The sequence below is a fragment of the Diplotaxodon limnothrissa genome, linkage group LG3 (assembly GCF_057381915.1).
Source record: "Diplotaxodon limnothrissa isolate DT_005_m linkage group LG3, D_limnothrissa_male_GT1.1, whole genome shotgun sequence".
Taxonomy (NCBI): Eukaryota; Metazoa; Chordata; class Actinopteri; order Cichliformes; family Cichlidae; genus Diplotaxodon; species Diplotaxodon limnothrissa.
The window spans coordinates 22609803-22634557 of NC_140598.1; the positions used below are offsets into that span (position 1 = coordinate 22609803).

The 24755-nt window shown below is 41.9% G+C and overlaps 3 protein-coding genes, 1 non-coding gene and 1 pseudogene across 4 annotated transcripts in view; 1 reads left to right on the forward strand and 4 right to left on the reverse strand.

The window, feature by feature from the left end:
• The window catches only part of LOC146634967 (P2Y purinoceptor 14-like), a 28782-nt gene extending 25262 nt beyond the window's left edge, over window positions 1-3520 (reverse strand). The window contains exon 1 of the mRNA XM_085344102.1: window positions 3482-3520. The gene's annotated coding sequence lies outside the window, so the exon portion shown is untranslated. The remainder of the gene's footprint in view (window positions 1-3481) is intronic.
• A 3968-nt stretch (window positions 3521-7488) lies between these two features.
• Window positions 7489-8776, reverse strand: LOC146634969 (P2Y purinoceptor 13-like). The gene is made up of 3 exons (XM_085344114.1): window positions 8672-8776; window positions 8312-8571; window positions 7489-8131 (listed from the first exon to the last, which is right to left on the reverse strand). Exons 1-3 carry the CDS (start codon window positions 8774-8776, stop codon window positions 7489-7491), a joined length of 1008 nt encoding a protein of 335 aa, XP_085200240.1.
• Window positions 8777-17894: 9118 nt separating this feature from the next.
• LOC146634970 (uncharacterized) lies at window positions 17895-23403 on the reverse strand. The gene is made up of 2 exons (XM_085344175.1): window positions 23335-23403; window positions 17895-18641 (listed from the first exon to the last, which is right to left on the reverse strand). Exons 1-2 carry the CDS (start codon window positions 23401-23403, stop codon window positions 17895-17897), a joined length of 816 nt encoding a protein of 271 aa, XP_085200301.1.
• LOC146634971 (U6 spliceosomal RNA) lies at window positions 19141-19248 on the reverse strand. The gene has a single exon (XR_014905674.1). It is a non-coding gene; the product is annotated as a U6 spliceosomal RNA (small nuclear RNA).
• LOC146634972 (U6 spliceosomal RNA) lies at window positions 19256-19328 on the forward strand (annotated as a pseudogene).
• Window positions 23404-24755: the final 1352 nt, after the last annotated feature.

A 24755-nucleotide genomic window follows, 5' to 3' on the forward strand; every position in this document is an offset into this window, starting at 1 on the left:
TTTTTTCCTTCAGGCTTAGAGGGATGTTCCCTCTAAGCCTGAAGGAAAACAGAAGGAACACACACATGTAAAGGAAGCACTCAAAACGTGCGGCTATCCTAAATGGGCGTTCTTAAAGTCAGCAAAGAGGCACAGAAAAGAAGACCAGACAACAGCGAGGGAGGATAAGAAGGACAGACGCAACAACATTGTCATCCCCTATGTAGCCGGTGTATCAGAAAAACTCAGGAGAGTTTTCTCCAAGCATGACATCCCGGTGCATTTCAGACCCAGCAAAACGCTCAGACAGAAACTGGTTCACCCGAAAGACAAAACGCCAAAACACAGACTTAACAATGTGGTGTATGCTGTACAGTGCAGCGAGGAATGCCCAGACCTCTACATTGGAGAGACCAAACAGCCACTTCACAAGCGCATGGCACAACATAGAAGAGCCACCTCCACAGGACAAGACTCAGCAGTCCATCTGCATCTTAAGGATAAAGGACACTCTTTCGAGGATGCCAATGTTCACATTTTGGACAGAGAGCCCACTCACATCCTGGGCCATCTGACCTCAGGAATTTACATGATAAGGTGGGGCCAGGTTTCACAATGAACTCACCCGAAACTCTGGCTGATCGGGACCCACACCTTGGCTCAGGCGATTAGAGGATCATCAGGATCATTGTAAGAATTTATTTAATATTACTTTCTAGTATCAGTTGATGTTTGCTGGAGCCACAGCTGTAAAAGCTGCTGGTCATGATATCGGTTTGGTTATCTGGTGAGAAGGAAACATGAAGATGAAACCAGGAGATGTCCTTACTGAATCATCAGAGCTGAACAGGTGATGGAGAAACAGGTTTACCTTTTAGGTGACATGAATGAGTTGAAGGGAAGTTATGAACTGTTTCTGAGAGACAAATAACACCAGGATCCTTTTCTATGTAGCTGACAGCTGGTAACTGTGCAGGGGCGTGTCTAGCAAAGTTTAGCCAAGGGGGGAAGGTGGGGCATTAACAGGGAGAGGGGGGCACAAAGAAATACTTTCTTATTCTCATTTAAAATATCTCGCTTTTATTAAATAATTATCTGAATATTACAACCAAAGGTTTTATCTGACAAAAAATGTATAGAAAACATACATATAACAACAAGACTGTACATCACTGTCACAACAGCATCTGTTTTCATTCAAAGGCTCTATGGCTGTAATACCTGGTGGGCCGGTCCGATTGCCCGGGCCGATTTTGTGTCCCAGTCCAGCCCTGGGCACAACACGCAGTGAATTAATCTGAGAGGGTGCATTAAAAAGTAAATGGCCGCGCCAGCGGTGCACATTGCAAATTAGCTCGCATAGACACATTAGTTGTGCCGCTTCTTAATGACAGTATCTTAGTTAACAACCCCAACTACCAGATTCAACTTATAATTGGCTAAAAATAACTTAGCCTACTGGTAAGAGGGACGTTATTAGCTTTCCACATTCCGACACTTCAAAAGCTTCAGGAGCTTTCCGCTCAGCACAGCATCAGCACCATGGAGATACACGGATACATCCGTAGACTCGAGACACAATGTATTTTTGGGACTTTCAGGTGTATGGACCAATGTTTTATTTTCTGATCAAACCAGAGATCTTTAATAAGCAGCTGGATTTGTCTCACATTAACTGGCTGAGTTAATACCAGTTAATGTAACGTCGAAGCAGCTGGAATCCACAGCTGTGTGTGTTCATGGAGCTGCATTTTCACCTGCTGGACATCACTACCTGACAAGTTTAACTGTCTTCAGAACATTGCAGAGGCCTTATTGACAGGATTTGGCTCTAAATATCTGTGTGAGCAGATTTTCTCTCACATGAGTGTCCTCAGGTAGCCGTCTGAATGCTGGACGCTCGGAGACCTGGGTCTCTGAGTGGGAGACCAGAGATCATATTAGCATGTGTGTCTCTGTATTAACAGACATGCCATATTGGCCTAGTTTATTTTTCTTATCATTGTTGTGAGGAGACCATAAATAGCATTTGTATTTTCTGTTGTACAATCCATTTGCACTTATGGAGTTCTTGTTATGGATAAAAAGTGTCTTTTTTTTTGTTTCAAAATAGCTGATAACTATTCGCAGATAGCTGCCAACATCTGCGAACAAATATAATTCTATGAAGTGGTTCTATATAGTGTGTAACTGTTAACATAGAGCGTTATTAAATTTAATAATAATAATAATAATGGATTGCATTTATATAGCGCTTTTCAAGGCACTCAAAGCGCTTTACAAATACACTATTCATTCACTCTCACATTCACACACTGGTGGAGGCAAGCTGCAGTTGTAGCCACAGACTGACAGAAGCGAGGCTGCCATATCGCGCCATCGGCCCCTCTGGCCAACACCAGCAGGCGGTAGGGTAAAGTGTCTTGCCTAAGAACACAACGACCAGGACAAAGAAAATTTATTGCTAATGCAGTCATATGGCACATTGACTTCTGAGGAAATTTTAAATGGCACTCGTCATCAGAAAGGTTGCCTACCCCTGATGAATACATGAGACTGGATTTGAACCCAGAACCTTCTTTTTGTGCAGTGTTAACCCCTGCATGCGGTCCTCCTTCACTATATTCTACATTGCAAACAATCTTTAACTTTTTATTTCTCCATATTTTTCTGAATTAATAATTTGGACTTCTACATCTTGTCTCCTCTCACAGTTGCTCTGAATAAAATGATTTGATTGCTGAGTGACATCATGCGGGATGTGTTACAACACACACAGTCAGTTTGCGTGTTTTTCTGTAAATCTGAGAAACCAGCTGGACTCACCTGTATTTGAAGTATCTCTCTGTACTTTTCTGAGAGCATGAAAAGTGTCTTCAGTCGTTATGTCTTTGTGGTTTTATGGTATCAATTTAAATCAGAAAACACACTGTGACTGCAGCGCTACTATGAACTCTGATGCATTTCCTGTTTGCTATCACTGACATTGGCGCACAGAAAAGTCACACATAGCTTGCTGATTAGTTCCGATAAACAGGTTGTATGCTTTGAAAAGCTATGTAGACAGCAATTTTGAATAACCTACTGAGTGTTTTGTTGAGTTCAATTAAATTAATTTCACAACAAAAGTTGTCTAATGATGTTTTCTATGTAATGCACCGTACAGTCTTGCTGCTGAATATAATGCTTAGAAAAAGGTATTTGACGCCTTCCTGATAATATTTTCTGAATATAATGATGTGCTAATCACAGTATATTTTCTAATATATCATCATGTTTGAGCACAAGGTTTTTCATCAGTTCACCTGATGCCAGGACACCATGGGCCTCAGCCAGTAAGACATCTGTCAGCATGTATTCAGATTAACTTAATGTTCACTCACAGAATCCACCTTAATATTTTGTCCTTTCAGTCAAGACTGGTTAAAAGTGGTTTTATTCAGTGTCTGTTGTATCACGAGAATTACAAAAGATTTGAGGATGAAAAATGAACAAGACTCACCTCTGATTTTGTAGCTTTTTGTGAGAAGGAAAAGTTGCTTTAGTCGTTCTCGTGGTGTGATGGTATCACTGTAGATCAGGAAATAAACAATGACCACACTGTTGCTCTCCCCATTGACGTATTTCCTGTTTCTCGTCAATGTTAAACTGTCACAAGTTATTTCCGAGATAGATATGTGTTTGCTACACTTATTCTTTGAACTTTGACTCAGTTACTTTACTAGGTTTCAGGTTTTCATTTGAAAATAAAATAAAAATAATAAAAAATAAATGGAAAAAATAGTAAGAGCAAAATATTAATAAGATGTAGTAAAAGAAAAAAGAGATTTGCAGGCAGCCTTGGGGGGTGGGGGGGTTTGAACAGCCGGTTCTGCTCTCTTAATTCTCCGATAAGCCAGGGCCAAGCCAGCTCAGATCAGCAAGAACCCTGTTATCATGGTTCCGAATAGGTAGATATCTTCAGTGTCCTCGATCGACAGTCCCGCCAGGCACACAACCCTCCGTTTCTGCCACCCGTCCATCGTGTATCCAGCAGGGAAAGTCCCTCCAGGGCACTCAGGCTCTCCCAAGCCCAGACTTCTCGTTGAGAAAAGGGTGTCAATAGCATTCAGAGACCAGTTGATCAAATCCATAATTCTCTTTAGGTTTTAAAAACAGACTGTGAGAGTGTATTCCAGGGAATATGTCTGTGAAGGTTCTCAGTCATCCAGGTCATCGTAGTCAAAGGAGCTTGCAAAGAAAAGCGTCTGGACTTCTTTAAGTTGCTTGAAGACGTTTCACCTCTCATCCGAGAAGCTTCTTCAGTTCTAAGGTCAAATGGTGGAGATATCTGTAATGGTGGATATCATTACAGGGAAGTTTTTAGGAGTGACACCCGCAACGGAAAGCGGGCGAGAGAAAGACAGAGAGAGAGAGCGAGTTTTCATATGTGAGACATTAGTGACGTTTAGCGTGTTTGGAGGCTGTAGTTAGTGTGTTGTGTAGTTATTGTTTTGTATTGTGTGTCAGTTAGACGGCTGAATTTCACATTTGCTCTAAAAAAGCCGTCAAAGGCAGATTCCAGTGTAAACGCTGTTCCCACATGGAAAACTGGACTGATGCACCTCCTGTTGTCAGACCTGCAGGGTTTAGGCCTGTGGTGTTCTCCTCTGTCTTATACTGAACACAAACTACATTTTTTGGACTGGCACAGATAATTTGTGTGCCTTCTTATTTGATGCAGCACACCTGATTGTTCTGTAAATAGATTTAAATGGTTACATAAAAAACGCCCGAGGCCTTGGCTGCATTTTTAGGTAAATAGTACCATATAACTTTGTTGTTTGCAAAACTTGTGCATAATTTTTAGAAATGTACAATTTCTATTTGCATTTCAAGTTATGAAAATGATTCGTTAAACATGTTTGTGGGTTTTACAGTAAAAAATATAACTTTTTCTACTCGGATATTAAATTTTTTGTCTGAATTTAGATCACCTGTGCAAATATAGTAAACCAAAATGAAAAAATAACTCTCATTTCAGATATTTGAGGTTGTGCTGAAAATAATGATACCAAACAAGGCAAGAAAAAGATATTTTAAAAATGAAATATAGACGTAAAATAAAAAGTAGTCAAAAACGGCCAATTATACCCTGGACCCCAGAGGGTTAAGCCAAAAAAAAAAAATGAAGCACACACTTATTTTTACATTACATAACACACCTTTTACATATTTGTGGAAAAACTCTAAAGTAGGAAAATGGGTTATAAATGTTTTTTTTGTTTTATTTATTTATAAGCAAAAGGAATTCAGTCATTGTCTTTTGTTTAATTTTCATTATGAACTGTACAAATTACTGCTGAACAGGATAAAAGTTCCTCTTTACATTGAAATTGGGGGAAGGGAGGGAAATGGAAACAGATGGGGAACACAAGCAGTAGACTAGACAGAGGGAAGCAAAACTGAACCCGCTGAGCACAGGGTGCAAAATAAAACAGGAAACACACTGAGCCGCAGACTAAGACACACAGCTTGACACTGGGTTCGTTGAAGAAACAGACATGGATTCACATGACATAGAGGGGAGAAGAGGAATGAAACACAAGGAGGGGAAGCATGGTAACAAAAGAGGGAGACAGAAAGACAGGACACGACTAAGAGCTGAAGGGCAAAGAAGACACACAGATAGAGAGGGAGCGAAGGACACATAGATGAAGACAAAGGCACAAAGGTAACCTAATAAACAAAAGCACATAAACTAGAAATTCGCAAACATACTCAGCAACGTAAAATGCAATACTAAATTGTATCTAAATCTAAAAATATTAAATCATTAAATCATCAATCAATTAATCAGTGTTTATTTATAAAGCACTTTTCATACAAAAAATGTAGCACAAAGTGCTTTACATAGTTAAAAGCAGCCCACCCCACCCTCCAACTCACTCCCCACACTCTCATTAACATAAATGATGTGAATACACACATATCCCCCACCCCCCCACACACATACACACACGCACACACTTAAAGAGTAAAAATTGGGCTGGGTTCGCATGAGCCAAGTGAGGAAACACTATAACAGGGAGCCGTCTGCACCGGGAGCCGGTAACAGACCGCAGCCTCCAGGCTGGGCACACAGCAGGAGGGAGGCCAAGGAGCCCCCCAGCCAGGCTGAGAGGACCCCCAGAGACCCAGCAGCCATGGTCGATCACAGCCCCGGTGCAGAGAGCGCCCTCCGAGGAAACACTGGAGATATGACACAATAGGATATATACAGGGTAAAATGATAAAATAAATAAGAACGGGATACAATATACATATAAATATAAATAGAGTAAGAAGATTAAAAAATTAATAAGAATAAAATCAATAAATATTAGGTAAAGCCTAAATTAATAATAGAATAACAGGATAGAATAAATAAGCATAAAATAAATAAACGTTAGCTGAAAGCTAAATTAAAAAGGTGGGTCTTGAGCCTGTTCTTAAAAACATGTACGTTCTCTGCGGCCCTGAGCTCCTCCGGCAGGCTGTTCCACAGATGAGGACCATACCACTGAAAAGCTGCCTCTCCGTGAGTATGTGTCCTGACTTTAGGGACAATCAAAAGGCCAGTACCAGAGGACCTCAGGGTCCGCGAGGGTTCATATGGTAAAAGCAGATCTGAGAGATAAGAAGGCCCAAGACCATTAAGACATTTAAAAACCAATAAAAGAACTTTAAAATCGATCCTGAAACACACGGGGAGCCAGTGCAGCGATTCTAAAACCGGTGTAATGTGGGCCCGCCCTCTGGTCTTCGTCAGCACACGAGCTGCTGAGTTTTGCAAAAGTTGTAAAGTTGAAATATTCTTCTTAGGAAGACCAGAGAGCAGGGCATTACAGTAATCAATGCGACTGGTAATAAAAGCATGCATCAGCATCTCTGTGTTGGCCCGAGAGAGAATAGGGCGGACTCTGGCTATATTTTTTAGATGATAAAATCCAATTTTGGTTACATGTTTAACATGTGGGATAAAACCAAGCTCAGAGTCAAAAATAACACCCAGGTTTTTCACTTGTAGCGAAGGACATAGTGAAAATGCCTCTAATTTAGACAAGAGTTTCTCTCTCTGAGCCTCGGGACCGACGATTAAAACTTCAGTCTTGTCCTGGTTAAGCTGTAAAAAGTTTTCTGCCATCCAAGATCGTATATCTAAAATACAGTTAAAAAGGGCATCCATTGGTCATGTGAGCCAAATCATGTGAGCTAAAGAGCCAGAACCATATGAACAACATTTGAATTTGACCACAGAATGGTTCAGTTCATACTAAATCAGCCTTTGAGCTCATTCCTGAAAACTAGAAACATAAACACTGATGCGTCTCTGTGGAAATGTTTCTGTGTTGATTCTAGCTCTGTTTTGATTTCTGACTTGTGGTTTGTGAGGATAAAGGTCCATGACACTGGTTTTATCAACTTGTAAAACAAAATTGAAATATAAAATGTACATTTTCACAACTAACTGGTTGAAGTCACTGGTTCTCATGTAATGATGTCCAGCTTGTCCCTCCTGCTCTCATTCTCCTCGTTTCTAGTCGGATATTTGGCTCTCCAGGATGCCTTTCTCACCTTGTCCCAAAAAGTCTTACTGAGGAAAAAGTAAACAAGAGGGTCGAGGCAGATGTTGAAAACTGACACCATGGTGGTCACCTCCTTCAGGTAGAACAATACTGGACCTACTGAGTCATCGCTCCACAGAAACGTAAAGGGAAGACGAACCAGGTAAAATGGGACAAAGCAAACACAGAAGATGCTGACCAGCACCAACATGTTTCTGCGAGACTTCACCAGCTTCTGAGAGCCAGAGGAGGCCAGCTGCTTCTGCTGTGCCTCCAGCACTCTGCGGGAGATGCTGTAGTAGAAGAAGACCATGGATATGAAGACTAAGAGGAAGATGAAGGCAGAGAAGGTGTTGATTATTCTGAACAACAGGCTGACTGATGGACTAAACAGGTGAACGCAGCGGCTAGGATTAAAGGTCAGAGGTTCCTGGGAACTGAAAAAAATTATGATATATACAATTGTTGGAGCCAGGAGAAAAACCCAGGTGATGACAGAGATGATTCGTGCAGTCTGCAGTGTCTGCAGCATGTGAGTTCCTGAAGGATGGATGATCCTTAGATACCTGGAGAGAGACGAGAAATAGGCAGAATACAACTTCACTAAAGGTGCCTAATCTGAAGAAGTCAGTTAAGTCAAAAGGATACATTCATGCTTTTGTCAGGAGCACAGGGTAGTGGTTAACCACTTAATCTAGTTTTTACATTATCGGTAACTACAGCCTTAAATAATAAAGGTTCCTTACCTGTTGGCAGCGATGTACCCCATGAATAATATACTGGCACACATGTTGATGAAGAAGGCAGAAGCTCCAAAGCTGCAGTAAAGCCTACGAATGATGGGAGAGCTGCTGGCATAGTAGGTAATGCGGAGTGGCAGACAGAGGCAGAGCAGGAAGTCAGCAGCTGTCAGGTTCTTCAAGTAGACCATCAAGCTGTTGGATACCTCAGGCCAATCTCGACAAAGATAGACCTTCAATGTAAAGCCATTGAGGAGTAAACCCACCTGAAAATAGACAGAGTGGAAGGAAAAGAAAAGGATTGGTGCATACACCGGCACATAAACCAATTTCTAACAGAGCACAATTGGATAATTTGAAACTTACGAGGAACACCAGACTGTAGACCACCATAAAGTAAGGGTTCATGGATGTATCGTCAACGTCATAGGTCTGGTTCAAAGATGAAGTCAAATTTTTTTGGACAACCATGGTTCTTGTGCTGAAAAATAAATCCACTTTACTCAGTTAAACTGTGTAAAAATCCTAGGTTCATCTTTGAAATGATTCACCTCCACGGTCTCTTGGTTTGTTGTGTTAAACCAATGTTGGACCAATTTTAAATATTGTGCTACATGTTATGTACACTCTGTAGTTGTAGAAGGAAGCATTCATGAGTGAAGATGAGTCAACCGTCTCATGAATCTTATAACAATCCATTAAGCACAATGGATTGTTTTTATAAAGCTGAAGTGGTGAACTGTAGGCAGAATCTGCACTCATCGCCAAAATTGTGTTGTTGTTAGCCAAGAAACTTTTGCTTACCCCAATTAGCAGATTTTTATCTCAAAACAAGACAATTTTGTCAGATGTAAGAATATCTGGCTTATTTCAAGTAGAGCTTATTTGCAGTGTAACAATTTAGCAGGTGGTCACAGACCGTTTCTCTCTGTGTTTCCCTCCTGACTGATCTCTGGTTTGTTTGTATTTGGTTTCCTTATCATTTTTTGCTTGAAACAGTAAATGTCGACTATACAGGTGCTTTTTTTTCTCTTGAGAGATGAAACCAGCAAAATTAGTGTTCTCAAACATTTTCAGCATATTTAAGTGTGAGGTAGTTTGTCAGTGCACTTGGCACCAGGAAATGCTGAGCCTTAGTCAAAAGAAGATTTGTATTCATATATTCAGATTACCTTCCTGAACACTAGCAGAAGCCTTACCTACTTTTTTCCTTTAGTCAGGACTGGTTTAAAATGGCTTTTATGTTCTATCAGAAGTATGAAAGATGTGAGAATGAGAAATATCAGGACTCACTCTGGTTCTGCAGCTTTCTGAGAGGAGGAAAAGTTGCTTCAGCTGTTCTGAGTGTGACGGTACGATGTAGATCAGGAAATACACAGTGGGATCACACTGCCCTGCCCACTACCATATTCCCTCTTTGTCTTTGCTGTTAATCGGGCGACCGTGGCTCAGGGGGTTGGGAAGCGCATCAGTATCCGGAAGGTTGCCGGTTCGATCCCTGGGCTCTCTGTCCTGGTCGTTGTATCCTTAGGCAAGACACTTCACCTCCCGCCTACTGGTGTTGGCCAGAGGGGCCGATGGCGCGATATGGCAGCCTCGCCTCTGTCAGTCTGCCCCAGGGCAGCTGTTACTACAACTGTAGCTTGCCTCCACCAGTGTGTGAATGAATAGTGGCACTACAAGCTCCCTTGACACCACCTGCAGCTGTACCTCTGGGCCTGTGGGGTCTGACTGTTCTCACTGTGGAGCAGCATTAAGAAAGGATTTCCTCAGCAGGTTTCAGCAGCTCTGATTTCTCACAGTATGCGTAAGTTTTAACCAGACCTGTGTTGAGAAATGACAGCGTCACTCACCAGTTCAGTGGAAAAAGCCAAAGGAAGTAGCTGGTGTGGTGCAACATAGAAACATGCAAAAACCTGCGAGACATAAAACTGTTTTTAAAGGACGAGCTGACACACAGAAAATCACAGGCTTCAGCAAAGCTCTGATTCTAGAGTCTAATACTTAAAATAAACCTTTGAATTGTTCAGCTGCTTTCTAATGTAGAATGTAAACATGGACTTATTTAAACAGTTTACTGTCCTCTTTTTGTCTCTTTCTCTTTCTAACTTGTGTCTCAGTCCTTTGCTGTGAGCTTACAGAGCTGACAGCCCCTGTTATGTGATTTCCTTCTGATGTTTTTGTTCTGTTTGTGAGACTAACAAATAAAAGGCATCTTCTTTTCTCCACTTGTCCATTGAGTGTCTCAGCTTCACATTTGAGCATTTGGCACCAGGACACCCTAACCCTTTGTCAATTACAACTTTATGATAGTATCATTAGATCTGCATCTTGGATACAGGCAGAAGACAGCTGTGGTTCTGATGCAGATTTCAGTGCTAAAAGTCATCTTTTAAGCTGTTGATCTTTAGGCCCAAAGAATCCCTGATGCAGGAAGTTGATTTTGGCTCTCTGATTGAAAAGTCCTAATCTCTGATCTTGTGAGTCTTACCCAGTAGATCATGTAGGGTTCAGCTGGAGCTGATGTGGGTGAGGGGACTCGCCCACTACTATCTCAGTATGGTCCAGGTAACCTGCTAAGCCTGCAGGTCGAATCCTATCAGTCCCACCTGATGACGGAAGTGCGCTCCTATTGATTCTGTTATTTCTGGGATGATTTTAATAGCCTGGACAGCAGACTCCAAGGAAAAAAAATTGTAATCAAATTTAAAGAATAACACTCAGACTTTTTTCTTTACAATTTGGAAAAAAGGTTAAAAGGCCAAAGTCCACAATTTAGAATTTAATTGCAGGAAATTTTAATTTTCCAAAGCAAAATCAAAATCAAATAATAAAAATCACAAAACAATAAGAAAATCACTTAAACCATACTTATCTAATTTTACTACTCTGAGTTAATGCTGATCTTGTTCTTATCTGTAGTGAGGAGAGGCTGGAGGAGGGATGAGCAGTGTCAGATCTGAATGTGCTCTTATTCTTATTGTTCTGTGTAGATGATAATCACCCAACAAGAAAGCAGCTGGGCATCCAGTGGAAGTATGCTGTAGATCAAAATCCTTCTGAATTAGCCATCAAACACCTTAAAACTCAGGAGATGATTTTGGAATTTTTGGCTTATCAATTCACAGGTTGACTGCTGTTAGCGTCTCTGCTGGAACTTTTAACTGTGAACCTCTTAGATCCAGTATTCAGAATTGGTCATCTTGCAGAAGATAAAAGGGAAGACCCCATCTTCTCCTCACTTTTATACTGACCCCACCCCCACATTCATTTAGGTTGTTGACATTTAATCATCCAAAGCCAGCCGCCCGCCTCTCTCTCTCTCTCTATCTTTCCAAGATGGCGGCGCGTGAACAACGCGAGGCTCAGTGTCTCTCCAGAATCTGCTATTTAGCGGTTTTTTATCTACTTTTAACCGGATTATTCGTCCAGAATTGCTGTGCGTTGCTGACCTACAGCAGACAAGAGCTTCTGGACATCTGGACTCACAACTCCAACAGTTTTATCGCCGATCTCCGACTCATCCCAGAGATCTCCAGAACACCGGAGGCTGCCCACTCTCCCCGGCTGGGCGGAAGTGCACGCAGACGGCGCCGAGATCGTAAACAAAGGCGAGGTAGGCGCGGAGGGCTACGGGCTAAGCTAAAGCTAACACCACACCGGCTGCCTTTACCCAGTATTTTTCTCGCCAATGTCCGTTCTCTGGCAAACAAAATGGATGAGATACGGCTCTCCATCACTAACAACAGACGGATTATGGACTCAAATGTCATGTTTTTCACCGAAACATGGCTGAACAACAGCTGCCCGGACAATGCTATCGAGTTAGCAGGACGCCACACACACCGAGCCGACAGGCTAGCAGATGACTCCGGCAAGACCAGAGGTGGAGGTTTGTGCATTTATATTAACAATGCTTGGTGCATGAACTCCACTACTACTGAGAGTCACTGCTCACCTAATGCGGAGTTTTTAATGGTCAAATGCAGACCTTATTATCTCCCCAGAGAATTCACTTCGATCATACTCACTGCCGTGTATATACCCCCCGACGCTAATGCTAGGTTGGCCATGAAAGAACTTTCTGCAGCCATTAACAAACACCAGAATAAACACCCCGAGGCTGCTTTTATTGTTGCTGGCGACTTCAACCACACCAACTTAAAGACAGTCCTCCCCAGATTCCACCAACATGTCTCCTGCCACACCAGAGGAGACAAGACTTTAGACCATGTGTATTCCAACCTGGCTGGAGCCTACAAAGCCACATCCCTCCCCCACATTGGACAATCGGACCATCTCTCCCTGTTCCTCACACCTCGGTATTCACCACTCATCCAACATGTGAAACCTGCTGTGAGGACAATTAAAGTGTGGCCAGAGGGGACAGACGCAGTGCTCCAGGACAGATTTAAAAACACAGACTGGAATATGTTCACCCACACAGACCTGGACCAGTACGCCTCATCTGTACTGGATTACATCTCCAAAACCACAGACAGTGTCACCACCCAGAAACGGATCACCATGTATCCCAACCAGAAGCCTTGGATGAACCGGGATGTTCGTCTCCTCCTGAAGGCCCGCAACACTGCCTTTAGGTCAGGAGATGCACACGCCTACAGTACAGCCAGGGCTAATCTAAAGAAGGGCATCAAAAAAGCCAAACACCATTACAAAAAGAAGGTAGAAGAACACTTCTCCAACTCCAACCCCCGACGCATGTGGCAAGGACTCCAGACCATCACAGACTACAGGACCACCAAACCCTCCCCCGCATCCTCTGATGTCTCCTTCCTCAACGAGCTCAACAACTTTTATGCTCGTTTTGAGCGAGGGAACCCCACAACCACAACCAAAGCAGACATGACGCCAGACCACCAACCTATGACTCTCTCCCCCACCGATGTAGGAGCGGTGCTGAGCAGGATCAATGTCCACAAGGCTGCAGGCCCTGATGGCATCCCCGGGCGTGTTCTCAGAGCGTGTTCTGGGGAGCTTGCAGGAGTGCTCACAGACATATTCAATCTGTCCTTGGCCCACGCTGTGGTACCGGCCTGCTTCAAATCCACCTCCATCGTCCCGATACCCAAAAACTCCAACCCATCTTGCCTCAATGATTACCGCCCAGTAGCACTCACCCCCATCATCACTAAGTGCTTAGAGCGACTGGTCCTAGCACACTTCAAATCCTGTCTCCCCCCCCACCCTGGACCCCCAGCAATTCGCATACCGCCGGAACAGGAGCACAGAGGATGCAGTCTCCATCGCAATGCACTCTGTCCTCTCACACCTGGACAACAACAACACCTACGCCAGAATGCTGTTTATAGACTTCAGTTCAGCATTCAATACAATCCACCCCTCACAACTCATCAGGAAACTGACAGACCTGGGTATCAGTTCCCTCATCTGCAAATGGTTACTGGACTTCCTGACCAACCGCCCCCAACATGTCCGGCTGGATAACCGCTGCTCATCTACCATCACAATGAACACCGGTGTACCACAAGGCTGTGTGATGAGCCCTTTCCTCTACTCCCTCTTCACCCACGACTGCAGACCTGCTGATGGTTCCAACACCATCATTAAGTTTGCAGATGACACCACGGTGATTGGCCTCATCAGTGACAACGATGAGGCCGCCTACAGGGAGGAGGTGGATCGTCTGGCTGAGTGGTGCGACAGAAACAACCTGCTGCTTAACACCGAGAAGACCAAGGAGCTCATCGTGGACTACAGGAGGAATGCTGACCCACATCCACCCATCCACATTAAGGGGACGGCTGTGGAGCGTGTGAGCAGCTTCAAGTTCCTGGGAGTCCACATCTCCGAGGATCTCACCTGGACGACCAACTGCTCCAAGCTGGTCAAGAAGGCTCACCAGCGCCTCTTCTTCTTGAGGACTCTGAGGAAGAACCACCTGTCCTCAGACATCCTGGTGAACTTCTATCGCTGCACCATCGAGAGCATCCTGACCAACTGTATAACAGTCTGGTACGGGAACTGCTCTGCCTCGGACCGGAAGGCGTTGCAGAGGGTCGTGAAAACTGCCCAGCGCATCGCCGGAGCACCACTTCCTGCCATAAAAGACATCTACAGGAAGCGGTGTCTGAAAAGGGCTGGGAAAATCATCAAAGACCCCAGTCACCCATCACATGGACTCTTCACCCTCCTGCCCTCTGGGAGGCACCACAGGAGCCTCCGGACTAAGACCACCAGGTACCGGAACAGCTTCTTCCCCACAGCTGTCAGACTCCTGAACTCTGCCTCCTGACATCTGACCCACGTTAAACTCATGGACTGAACATACACACACCCACAATGGACAACTGTACCCTCAAACACAATAATAACATGGACTGAACCACCACTCACAACCACTAGCACTTTATATAGCCTCTGTAGAAACTATCTACACCCTCACTTATCTTAACTGCACTACTGTATAGCTCTGTGTAAATAATCATTCTGTACATTCGATAATCTTTAATCCTACAACTGTTTACAACTTGCATAGTTCCCATTTCTGTATAGCTGTATATCCCAGATTCTGTAAAGTTATTTATTTCATTTCATATTCTGTATAGTTTTTCATATTTATATCCTGTTCATAGCCTGTACATACTTATAGAATATTCACAACATACTTCATACCGTGTACATTATAACATACCATAATAGACCCATTTCTGTAATATACTCACATATCTATATTATTGCTAATATATATTGTAATATATCTATATCACTAAAGCACTTCTGGATGGATGCAAACTGCATTTCGTTGCCCTGTACCTGTGCATGTGCAATGACAATAAAGTTGAATTCTATTCTATCATCATATATAAACATTGAATCACACATGGAGAGATATAGATATATCGATATAGATATATCTATATCTATATCGATCTATATATATATAATTCATGTTACAATCAGTTTATGTGATTCTACTTCAATTAGATTTGGGGAGAGGGGTTCACATGAAGATTCATTTTAACATTAATCCCTTATCAATTCAATTACAGAGATAAATGCTTGGAACACCTGCATATTTCTGGAGCTAAAAAAACAAGTCTGGATTGATATTTCCTCTTAAATCAGCACTGTCAGTGACTGATTGTAACATCCTGAAGCAACAATTATTCTTTCATTAAACTTTATTAAAACACATCTGGCTCACTGCAGATTTCCTGTCGAGGTCATTACATTTTGATGATCTTGATTTCATGTTGGTTGAAGCTGTACAGCTCAAGAAAACAGCTAAGAGTTTAACAGAAGGAAGATTTAAAACAGAAAGCAGTGAAATATTAACCTGTATGTGTCACCACCACCATTGAACATCATCCTCATCTTTTAGTGCAGCTTCTTCAGTTATGCTGAAGAAGCATTTACCCAGAAAACAACACGAACCCTGAGGACGCGTTCCCAGTGGTTACCACCTCATCAGCTGTTATTTGGTTCATTGTAGCTCAAGACACACACACACACACACACACACACACACACACACACACACACACGGAATCTACCTGTAGTCACGTGTCTCGGTTACTCTTCTCTTAAATGTTCCTCTCCAACAGAAGCTGTAATGTCTCCAGTCAAAGTCTTGTCAGAGTGTGGAAACCTGCTCTGCTCACCCTCAGTCGGTTTCTTTCAGTGTTTATTAAAACGCTCAGAACATCATCTTACATAAATGTGTCCATTCCTCTGACCTGTGACTGCGGCTGCTGAGCATATATTGGAATGATGCTCATAACGTTATTGGTTATTGCTCCATGCTGATATTTCTGCATTTAGTCAGCAGCAACATGAATACTGACTCAGCAACATAAACATCAGCACACTGACCAAAGTGTTGTTCTCTTTGCAGCCTTAAAGATAAAAGTCAAGAGGAAACTGAAATAAAAAAGTCGTCATTTCTCCATCAGTTATGATACATGAAGCTTCAGTGAAAGCTTGAGTAACAACTCTGATAGACGTCACCTTCATCTCTCCAGACTCTGCCCTGTTCTCTCAGGAGTACCTGATAGTTTTGTTTCTGCCACCTGCATGAGCCAGTATGGTCGTGTCCAAATTCATGGGCTGCATCCTCCTGAGGACCCGGCCTTCGCGGTCTACGTGGGCCGGGTCCTCAGAAGGTCGGGTAGGCCGGAAGTAAACGGCCGTGAAATTGGACGGTCTAGCCTTCTGATTAGCGTCACCGCTGTCTCGGTGGAGTTTAATAAACTCAGCCGTCTGCTCCTTGCTGTCTAAAATATAACAGGACACTGGCATAAATTCTCAACCGTCTCTCACTTCTGTTTAATCAGTTTTTTGTTTGACGTTTATTCAGCTGTGCGAAAATCCCGGAGGAACCCACCCGGGGGATTAATAAAGTTTTATTTTATCTAATCTAATCTAATAACTTTAATCTCAGCCAAACCGATTTACTCACGAACAAATAAAACACTGAAAAAAGCCCAACAATAACATTTTTAGGTTGTCTAAGTTACTTATATATTACGTTTAACCGGAGTAGCGAAAGTCCGCGGTGATCTGAAAATGATGTGCCGGGAGTTGTGCCGTTCTCGGCGGCTTCAGTGACCCTCGAGCTCCCGACTAGCTATCGAGCTGGTGGGTAGCAGATGCTCCGAAAACGTCGAAGCACTTTTGCAAATATGCGTTATCTTGATAAACCGAGCAGATATTTAATGTTTACACAGCTACTTTCTCGCCTGAAAATGTTAAAAGTTTATTTTGTGACCCAGAAAGAATAATCAGAGTAATAATAAAACTTAGTAGCGGCCGCCATTGTTGGAAACTGGAGTTTGGCTGGGCCGCGCTATGAATTCTGGGATATGGTGGACCACACAGGACACACCCGACCCATCCTTCAAATTCGGGGAAAAGGAGGACGCATTTGTCGGCTGCATTCGGAGGAGTCTACGAATTTGGACAGCCTTCGGCGCGTCGCTGTGACGGAATCGGTCTACAAATGCGGCCTCGGGAGGATGCAGCCCATGAATTTGGACACGACCTATGACTGTGGAACACTGCATAAAAGAAACAGGAAGGATTCAAAAAGAAAACCTTTATTTAGAGAGGATATCTTAATCCAGGTGCAAATACAAAGCATAAAAGCTCACCTTTAAAGACTCTGTATAGACCTAAATTAAACAAATCAGAAGAGGGAACATGAAGAAAAGAACACAAGAAAATAATCAGCAATAAAAGACTTAAAAGTAAATCCCTAAACAACAAAATAAAATCAAAAACGGTTAAAGCAGCAAAAACGATTAGAACAATAAGCTTCAACTAAGAAAAGGAGTAAAATGAAATCAGTTAAGATCAACATCAGTCCACTAAACAGGCCCCACAAGTGTTTCAGTCATTTCTTTATCAAGCTGACAAAACTTAGTTTGAAATCAGAAGCATTAAAAAGGAATTTTAATCATTTGTCAAATAAAAAACTCCATACCCTTCATCCGTTTTCCTGCTTGGGCTGGACTGAGGTCAGTTTTGTCATCAGACGGTGAGTCTGAAGGTCGTGCCCACAAGTCAGTTCTTATTGCCCCTGCTACAGAAGCAAAAGCTGAAACCTCTACACAGGCTGTTGATTCCCAGCCTCAGCTTTCTTTTGCATTGCTCTCTTGACCAGTTTATCTCTCCACCTGTGACCAAGGTTGTGATTGTACAGAAGGCTTCGATCAGGGAACACGTCCCCACAGCGACTGCACGGGTACCCGGTGTGAGAGAGTTGATGCTCCTTCAGGCTGTTTTGCCAAACAAACGTTTCCCCGCATGTTTCGCACCAGAACGGTCTCTCTCCAGTGTGCACACGCCTGTGGAGGTTTAGACTGGACCGCTGAGTGAAGGTTTTGTTGCACTTGTCGCACCAGTATGGCTTCTCTCCAGTGTGCCTACGGCGATGGGTCTTTAGGGCCCCCAGGTATGCAAAGGTTTTGTCACACAGGTCACAGCTATATGGTTTCTCTCCAGTGTGCAAACGTTGATGGCCCCTGAGGGAGCCGGACTCTGTAAACCGTTTGCCACATTCGTCACAAACATAGGGTTTCTCTCCAGTGTGGACACGGAGATGCTTTTTCAGGGTATCTGAAAGTGCAAAGACTGCGCCGCACTCTTCACAGCTGTAGGGTTTCTCTCCTGTGTGGATGCGCTGGTGGACTTGTAGAGTGATTAAAGTGTTGAAAGCTGCTCCACACTCATCACAGCTGTGTGGTCTCTCTCCGGTGTGAATTCTCTGGTGAAGCTTTAAATTGTGTTTTGACTTAAAGGTCTTGTTGCAGTCCTGGCACTGGTGCACACCACATCCAGTCTTCTTCTGTTTCTGAATAAACAGCAGACAGAAAGAGAGAGCAGTGATGCTGGAGTCAATGAAGGAACAAAAAAAGTAAAACAAAAGCACTCAGAGAGATCTATACTAAAACTGTGATGTTTTATGGTGTTTTTATTAAACATGCTGAGGTCAGCAGTGTTAACATGGAAATTCTTTGTGTAATATCTTAATCTTTGTGTGTCAGTGTGAAGTCCTACTTCTGTTTCGAAAAATAATGTTTTAAATACCCCAAACAAAAAAAGTGCCTGTAGTGTTTTCAACAAGGATGTCGGTGACCCCAAGTTAAACCACAAATGAAGACCCTGGAGTTTAGTTGCAGCTTATTTAATTGTCTCCATGAACATTTGGTGAAAACTGAAATGACAGAAAATAAACTCCATCTCAACAGGTAGAATCGTGTTTACATCAATAAAGAGCATTAATCTCACTAAAACATTCATGTTAGCAAAATATGCAATAATATCCAAAGCTATCTGTATAAACTGTCATATAAGGTAACTTACACTTCACAAATTTGCGTGTCATCCTTGCGCAGGGGCCATGCTAATCTTCTCTGTATCGTATCCAATATAGCGTACGCACTTGCTGAAGCAAGCACTGTTGTTTCGCTTGTTTCGGCAAGCGCGTACACTAAATTGGATACGATACAGAGAATATTAGCATGGCCCCTGCGTAAGGTAACTTACAGCGTTCCAGCCTGATAATTCAGAGTAGATGGCATCTGATTACATCTCCATATTGCCTTTAGCATGTGAAGTAGTGATGCGCGAATCATGAACGAATCGTTCAATACTCGAGAATCACTTTACTGACTCCTGAATCATGATTCACAAGCCCAACTGACTCACTGACTCATCCCTGTTGCTGTTAGCAGCAATGTATCTAGCTTATAATTAAAATTGTGGAGAAAAACACAACATCCAGTATCTTAACAAAAAAAATTTCTGCTCTGAACTGGAAGAAAAAACCCTGAAGCTCACATCAAGACAATAGCTCCTCGGTTCACAGTAGCATCGCTCTGTTAACATAGAACAGCACATTTGAGCTACTCACCCCCTCCCCCCTGTGTTGAATCGTAGAGCAAACGAATCACTCACTCACCCCCTCCCTCATTCTTCTTCTTGGTTGGCAACCAATGTTAAGGCGCATTACCGCCCCCTGGCTCACAGCTCAGTGGACATTTAAATGAGAAAATATATATTTGACATATTTAAGGAAAATACTAATAAAATAAAAATAAACAAAATAAATGTTTATTAAGCAATTTTGATAGGAAATTGCTTAATTTTAGAAATGTTTTTGCTCTTTTTTGCTCGATAAAATAGTTGTTTTCTTTTAGAATCATTCATCTTAGCAGTAGGATTTACATGCAAAGAGAAACAAATTAAGTTTGAGTGAAAATGTACATTTTTTTGCACTCTCTGGTCAACTGACTCAGTGACTCAAAAAACGCGATTCACTTTGGTGAGTGACTCATTAAAACTCGATTCAGTAAAAAGAATCAAATTTACCATCACTAGCATGGAGCCTGTTTCTCAGCAAAAACTGAGTGCTTGACCAAAATCGGAAGTGTGCCGTCAGAAAAGGAAATACATTTTAGCGATATTTTCCTTTTATCTAAAACGTATGTAAAGAATGAATTATTCATTTTAACAACACATTAATTTTTTTATGAAAAATCCTTTCATAATTATTACCATAGTTATAATTTCATAATAATTATATTATTAAACTTAACTTATTTATTCAGAAAACTGTATTAAGGGCAACAGTACCTATTATGAATATTATAATATTAAATATACAAAGTTGGCAGGTGATCCTTTATCCTAATCAGTGTGACGCTGACTTTACATGCTAAAATGGTATATATATATATATATATATATATATATATATATATATATATATATATATATATATATATATATATATATATATATATATATATATATATATATATAATTTTTTTTATCTTTACACATATGACTGGGGCAGAATTCTTTGAAATCTTTGGCTTCAAAAAGCTGCAGTGTCTAACTTTATGGGTCACTGTGTGTCAATGATAAATTGTATTTAGTAGTCAGTATAATCTTTTAGTGATACAAGTTTGCATATGGTAGAATGCTACATGTAGTTATTTGTATTAGGAAATATTCAACCATGTATACTTAGAGGCATATAATCAATTGTGTAGTGATAGGATGTGTGATCTTTAGCAGGCTACAAAGGCTTGGTGTGGAATGCACACCTACATCCTGGGAGTATGGGAAGAGGTCGTACCTTGTCTTATTGTTTTACAGTAGGATTAACGTAGCTATATCTGTTTTAGTCTAAGTGCTTTTTGTTTTGATGAACTGCTGGACTTCGAGACCAACACACACACACACACACACACACACACACACACACACACACACACACAGTCTGGAGGCTGCCCTTGCTAGCAAGAAGTTCTGTGTGTTTCTCTTCTCTGAGTCTTTACTGAAGAAGTGCTTTAGAATATATTTCTTAACACTGTGACATCGTAATGTGTTGTAATGAAAAACTAAAAGGTGTGTAGCACAGCTCTCTCCATGCCCTTTCATATCATGTATTACTCGATATGGTTGTTTGAAATTATATTTCAAGGTTAACTTTGACCTTGCTCACTAACAGTGAAGGCCAAGGTCAAATGCTTAGCTAACCTTGGTACTTGTGTCCTTTAAGGTCTAGTATATTGCTGTGACATTTGACTATCATTCATAAAAATTTGTACATGATATAAAGCTTTTTTTTTCTATTTCCTGGCTGTAAACAACAGTGAACACTGAGCTGAAATGAGATGAACGTCCTGGTCCTGTTGTCAATTATTATTTTACTAATGAACGTCAATACATTAACTTTGTTTTCTCTCATATATCCATTTGTCACATGTTCTATCACAAAGTAGGAAATCTGTTGAAGTCAAGCCTGCTTTGGTTCTGTACACAAACACTGTTACCTTGTCCTCACAGCTACTGGCAGAGAGCGAGTACCAGAAATGGAAAACAATCTAAGCTCCCCGTGAGCCGGGGCCTCCGTGGATTCCCTCTCACGGTTCATAAAGAGCTTAATGTGTACAGAATAAAGCCGTAGCTGATGTTTACAAAAGTAATTTTTACAGAAAGCTGGGCTGCAGCCGAGTGGATTCCAGTGCTTCAGAGCACCACACAAAGGCCAAAGGTGGAGGCATCTGCTTTCTTCTTCACTCAGTGTTTACACATCTCTGCATTTAATCATTACTAGACACTCCCCCGGTGAGTATTAGCTCTTTTCCATTAGTACCCACTCGGTTTGGGTTGGCACGGCTTGCCATGGTTTTCAGTGTTTTCCATTAGGTGGCAATCTGAAAATATCACATCAACAGATTAACCAATCGATGTCGTCCAGTCATTGGTGTCACCTGATGATTCATGAGAGCGCCTCCTTCAATGATGGAAATGACTACACACAAAAACAACAATGTGTTCCCAGAGTCTTGTGGTCAGAGATATTTTGCACAAAATTATTTACAAAAATCTTTTGGTTTGAAAAGTTACAAAACTCATTTCAGAACTACGCAACATATTTATGACGACTGGACTGAAGACCTCGGTGTTCCTCTGTCTGAGGACCAATATCAAAACTGTTTGTCCAATATTCAGAAAGGCTCAATAAATGCCAGATATAAACTAATCTAGTTTAAAGTCATTCACAGATTACATTTTTCTAAACTTAACCGGATCTATAATTCTGTATCCGTCTCATGTGACAGATGTAATATCGGTGAAGGTTCCCTTGCACATCTATTTTGGCATTGCCCTGTCTTGAAAGCTTTTTGGAGTCAGCTTTTTACGTGGTTTTCAAACCAATTTAGGAAAAAAGTACCACTTGATGGTACACTGGCTATACTTGGATCCTTTGCATCAATCAAATCTTTTTCCTTTTCACAACAGATAATTACAATGGGTATGCTGGCTGCAAAGAAACTTATTCTTTTACAGTGGCGGTCTTCTTTGGCCCCGTGTTTAAAAGGTGGCTTAATAAGATGGTGTCTGTGGCCAGGGAACAGATAAGATTTGATAGAAAAGGGAAACTGGCAAGTACGATTTGGCAGCCATTTCTAGAATTCCTAAAAACTAACTAATCATAATTCATGCCTCACACTCCACATGAATTTTCTTATTTTATTTTATTTTACTTTTTATTTAGTTAACATTGTTATAATTTTCTCTTCTTATCGCTCCTTTTTCTTTTTTTCATGCTAATAAGTTCACAAATGTCAAATGTAGTAATTGTCCTCAACTGAATCTGTATAAGCATGCTGTGTTTAACTTAAAAGCAAATAATAATAATATTTATGACTCCAATTTGAGCCCATACTCTGTTATCTGCACACCTGCTGAGCCCTGCACGATGACCCCGCGGGGCTTATCTGGATCATTAACATCATTATCACGGTCATTACTTTCCCTCGTGTTTAAGGCTGCATCACCTCGACACAAGCTACCGTAAAGAAAGCACAGAACAAATCTAATAACTCCCACGGCAGCCAGGGTGCGTGTCTGCGATGCCTGTTGCAAGTTAGCTGTTCAGAGTCAACTGTACACGGTGTTTCTGCCGTGTATTCTTCCACCCACACCGAGAAGGGTCAGATATAAACCCCCGCGTCCTGCTTACTGACCTGGGCTCCTGAGGAGGTGGCGGAGGCTCCAGCAGTCTGCTGCTCTGGCTCCTGGCTCTCCTGCATCATTCCGGTCCTACAGTGTGAATCCAGCAGCGGCGCACTCGGTCTATGGCAGGAAAGCACACCGGACAAGCAGAGTGAAGCTGACCCCCCACCCACTTGAAACGTAAAGGCAAATAGGCGGAGCGGTTAGTGCTACGTTTGTGCTGATTTGTGCAGGTAAAATTAGCGTTTGTGCTGCTACGGTTTCCGAGATATTAAACTTTATTTTATAGGTCATTCAAAGGTCACCATCCCCCCAGACTGCTCCAAAACGGGCCAAAATGGTCTACTTTTTTAGTGCTACGTTTGTGCTGATTTGTGCAGGTAAAATTAGCGTTTGTGCTGCTACAGTATCTGAGATGTTAAAAGTTATATTTTTTGCTGATGACATCACCATCCCCCCAGACTGCTCCAAAACAAACCAAAATGGTCTACTTTTTTAGTGCTACGTTTGTGCTGATTTGTGCAGGTAAAATTAGCGTTTGTGCTGCTACGGTTTCCGAGATATTAAACTTTATTTTATAGGTCATTCAAAGGTCACCATCCCCCCAGACTGCTCCAAAACGGGCCAAAATGGTCTACTTTTTTAGTGCTACGTTTGTGCTGATTTGTGCAGGTAAAATTAGCGTTTGTGCTGCTACAGTATCTGAGATGTTAAAAGTTATATTTTTTGCTGATGACATCACCATCCCCCCAGACTGCTCCAAAACAAACCAAAATGGTCTACTTTTTTAGTGCTACGTTTGTGCAAATTTGTGCAGGTAAAATTAGCGTTTGTGCTGCTACGGTTTCCGAGATATTAAACTTTATTTTATAGGTCATTCAAAGGTCACCATCCCCCCAGACTGCTCCAAAACGGGCCAAAATGGTCTACTTTTTTAGTGCTACGTTTGTGCAAATTTGTGCAGGTAAAATTAGCGTTTGTGCTGCTACGGTTTCCGAGATATTAAACTTTATTTTATAGGTGATTCAAAGGTCACCATCCCCCCAGACTGCTCCAAAACGGGCCAAAATGGTCTACTTTTTTAGTGCTACGTTTGTGCTGGTTTGTGCAGGTAAAATTAGCGTTTGTGCTGCTTCTGTTTTAAAGATATTAATGAAAATGTAAAGGTCAACCAGCCCCCCCACATTACCCAAATCCAACAAAAGTGGTATCAAACGTTTGTGCTACGTTTGTGCTGGTTTGTGCTGCAAAGATTTTCGTTTGTGCTGCTATCATTTTAAAGATATTAATAACAATTTCTAGAGGTCATCAGAGGTCAACCAGCCCCCCCACATTAATTAAATCAAACAAAATGGGTGTCAATCAACTGTGCTACGTTTGTGCTGGTTTGTGCTGCTAAAATTTTCGTTTGTGCTGCTTCTGTTTTAAAGAT